The sequence below is a fragment of the Chaetura pelagica genome, unplaced genomic scaffold, assembly GCF_000747805.2.
Source record: "Chaetura pelagica isolate M959 unplaced genomic scaffold, ChaPel_1.0 scaffold451, whole genome shotgun sequence".
In the NCBI taxonomy this organism is placed as follows: domain Eukaryota; kingdom Metazoa; phylum Chordata; class Aves; order Apodiformes; family Apodidae; genus Chaetura; species Chaetura pelagica.
Window position 1 is genome coordinate 7677 of NW_009951953.1, and position 1082 is coordinate 8758.

General features: G+C 61.9%; 1 protein-coding gene across 1 annotated transcript in view; it reads left to right on the forward strand.

Annotated features, from left to right (window-relative positions):
- Positions 1-1082, forward strand: part of LOC104390020 (very long-chain acyl-CoA synthetase-like) — a gene marked incomplete at its 5' end in the record, with an annotated part of 11249 nt that overhangs the window by 6078 nt on the left and 4089 nt on the right. Inside the window, 1 exon segment of the mRNA XM_009999094.1 lies at positions 863-1048. Within this exon segment, the coding sequence (XP_009997396.1) occupies positions 863-1048 (186 nt within the window).

Below are 1082 nucleotides of genomic sequence, written 5' to 3' on the forward strand. Positions count from 1 at the left end.
CCCACCATGTCTGTCCTCTTTGGGATGGGTCCTTCTTCACCCAGCCCTGAACCCACCAGGACCAGGTTCCTCCCAATCAGGAGACACCCCAGGGATGGAGACCCACCATGGCCATGGGTCTGTCCTCCTTGGGGTGGGACCTTCCTCCTCCAGCCCTGAACCCACCCCAGACCCCACCAGAATCAGGTTCCTCCAGGTTCCTCCCACTCAGGAAAGCTCCAGGGATGGGGACCCCCAAACTCCCTCAACCCAGGGCTGGCCCGTTGACCTCATGGGTCCCACCCTCAACCCCACCTGTGTGTCCCCCCACCCCCCCAACCCAGCACCCCCAGGACAGTGTCAGTGGGTGGTCACCACGTGCTGATAATGGGTGGTCACCAATGGGTGGTCACCATGTGCCAATAATGGGACATCACCAATGGGTGGTCACCAATGGGTGGTCCCCAAGTGCCAATAGGTGGTCACCAATGGGTGGTCACCACGTGCCAATGGGTGGTCACCATGTGCTGATAATGGGTCATCACCAATGGGAGGGTGAACACGTGCTCATGGGTGGTCACCATGTGCCAATGGGTGGTCACCAATGGGTGGTCCCCAAGTGCCAATAGGTGGTCACCAATGGGTGGTCACCACGTGCCAATGGGTGGTCACCATGTGCTGATAATGGTGCAGAGGAGGTGGGGGCTTCAACACGTGCCCATAGGTGGTCACCAATGGGTGGTCACCACGTGCCAATAATGGGTCATCACCAATGGGGGGTCACCATGTGCCAATGGGTGGTCACCAATGGATGGTCACCATGTGCCCATGGGTGGTCACCACGTGCCCATGGGTGGTCACCCACCCAACCCAGCACCCCCAGGACCGGCAGCACCAGGTCCGTTTGGCCCTGGGCAACGGGCTCCGCGCCGAGGTCTGGCGGGAGTTCCTGCGGCGCTTCGGGCCCGTGACCATCCGGGAGTTCTACGGGGCCACCGAGGGCAACGCCGGGTTCGTCAACTACACCGGGCAGATCGGGGCGGTGGGAAGGGACAACGTGTTCCTCAAGGTCAGCTGGGAGGGGGGGGGAGGGCAAGATGGGG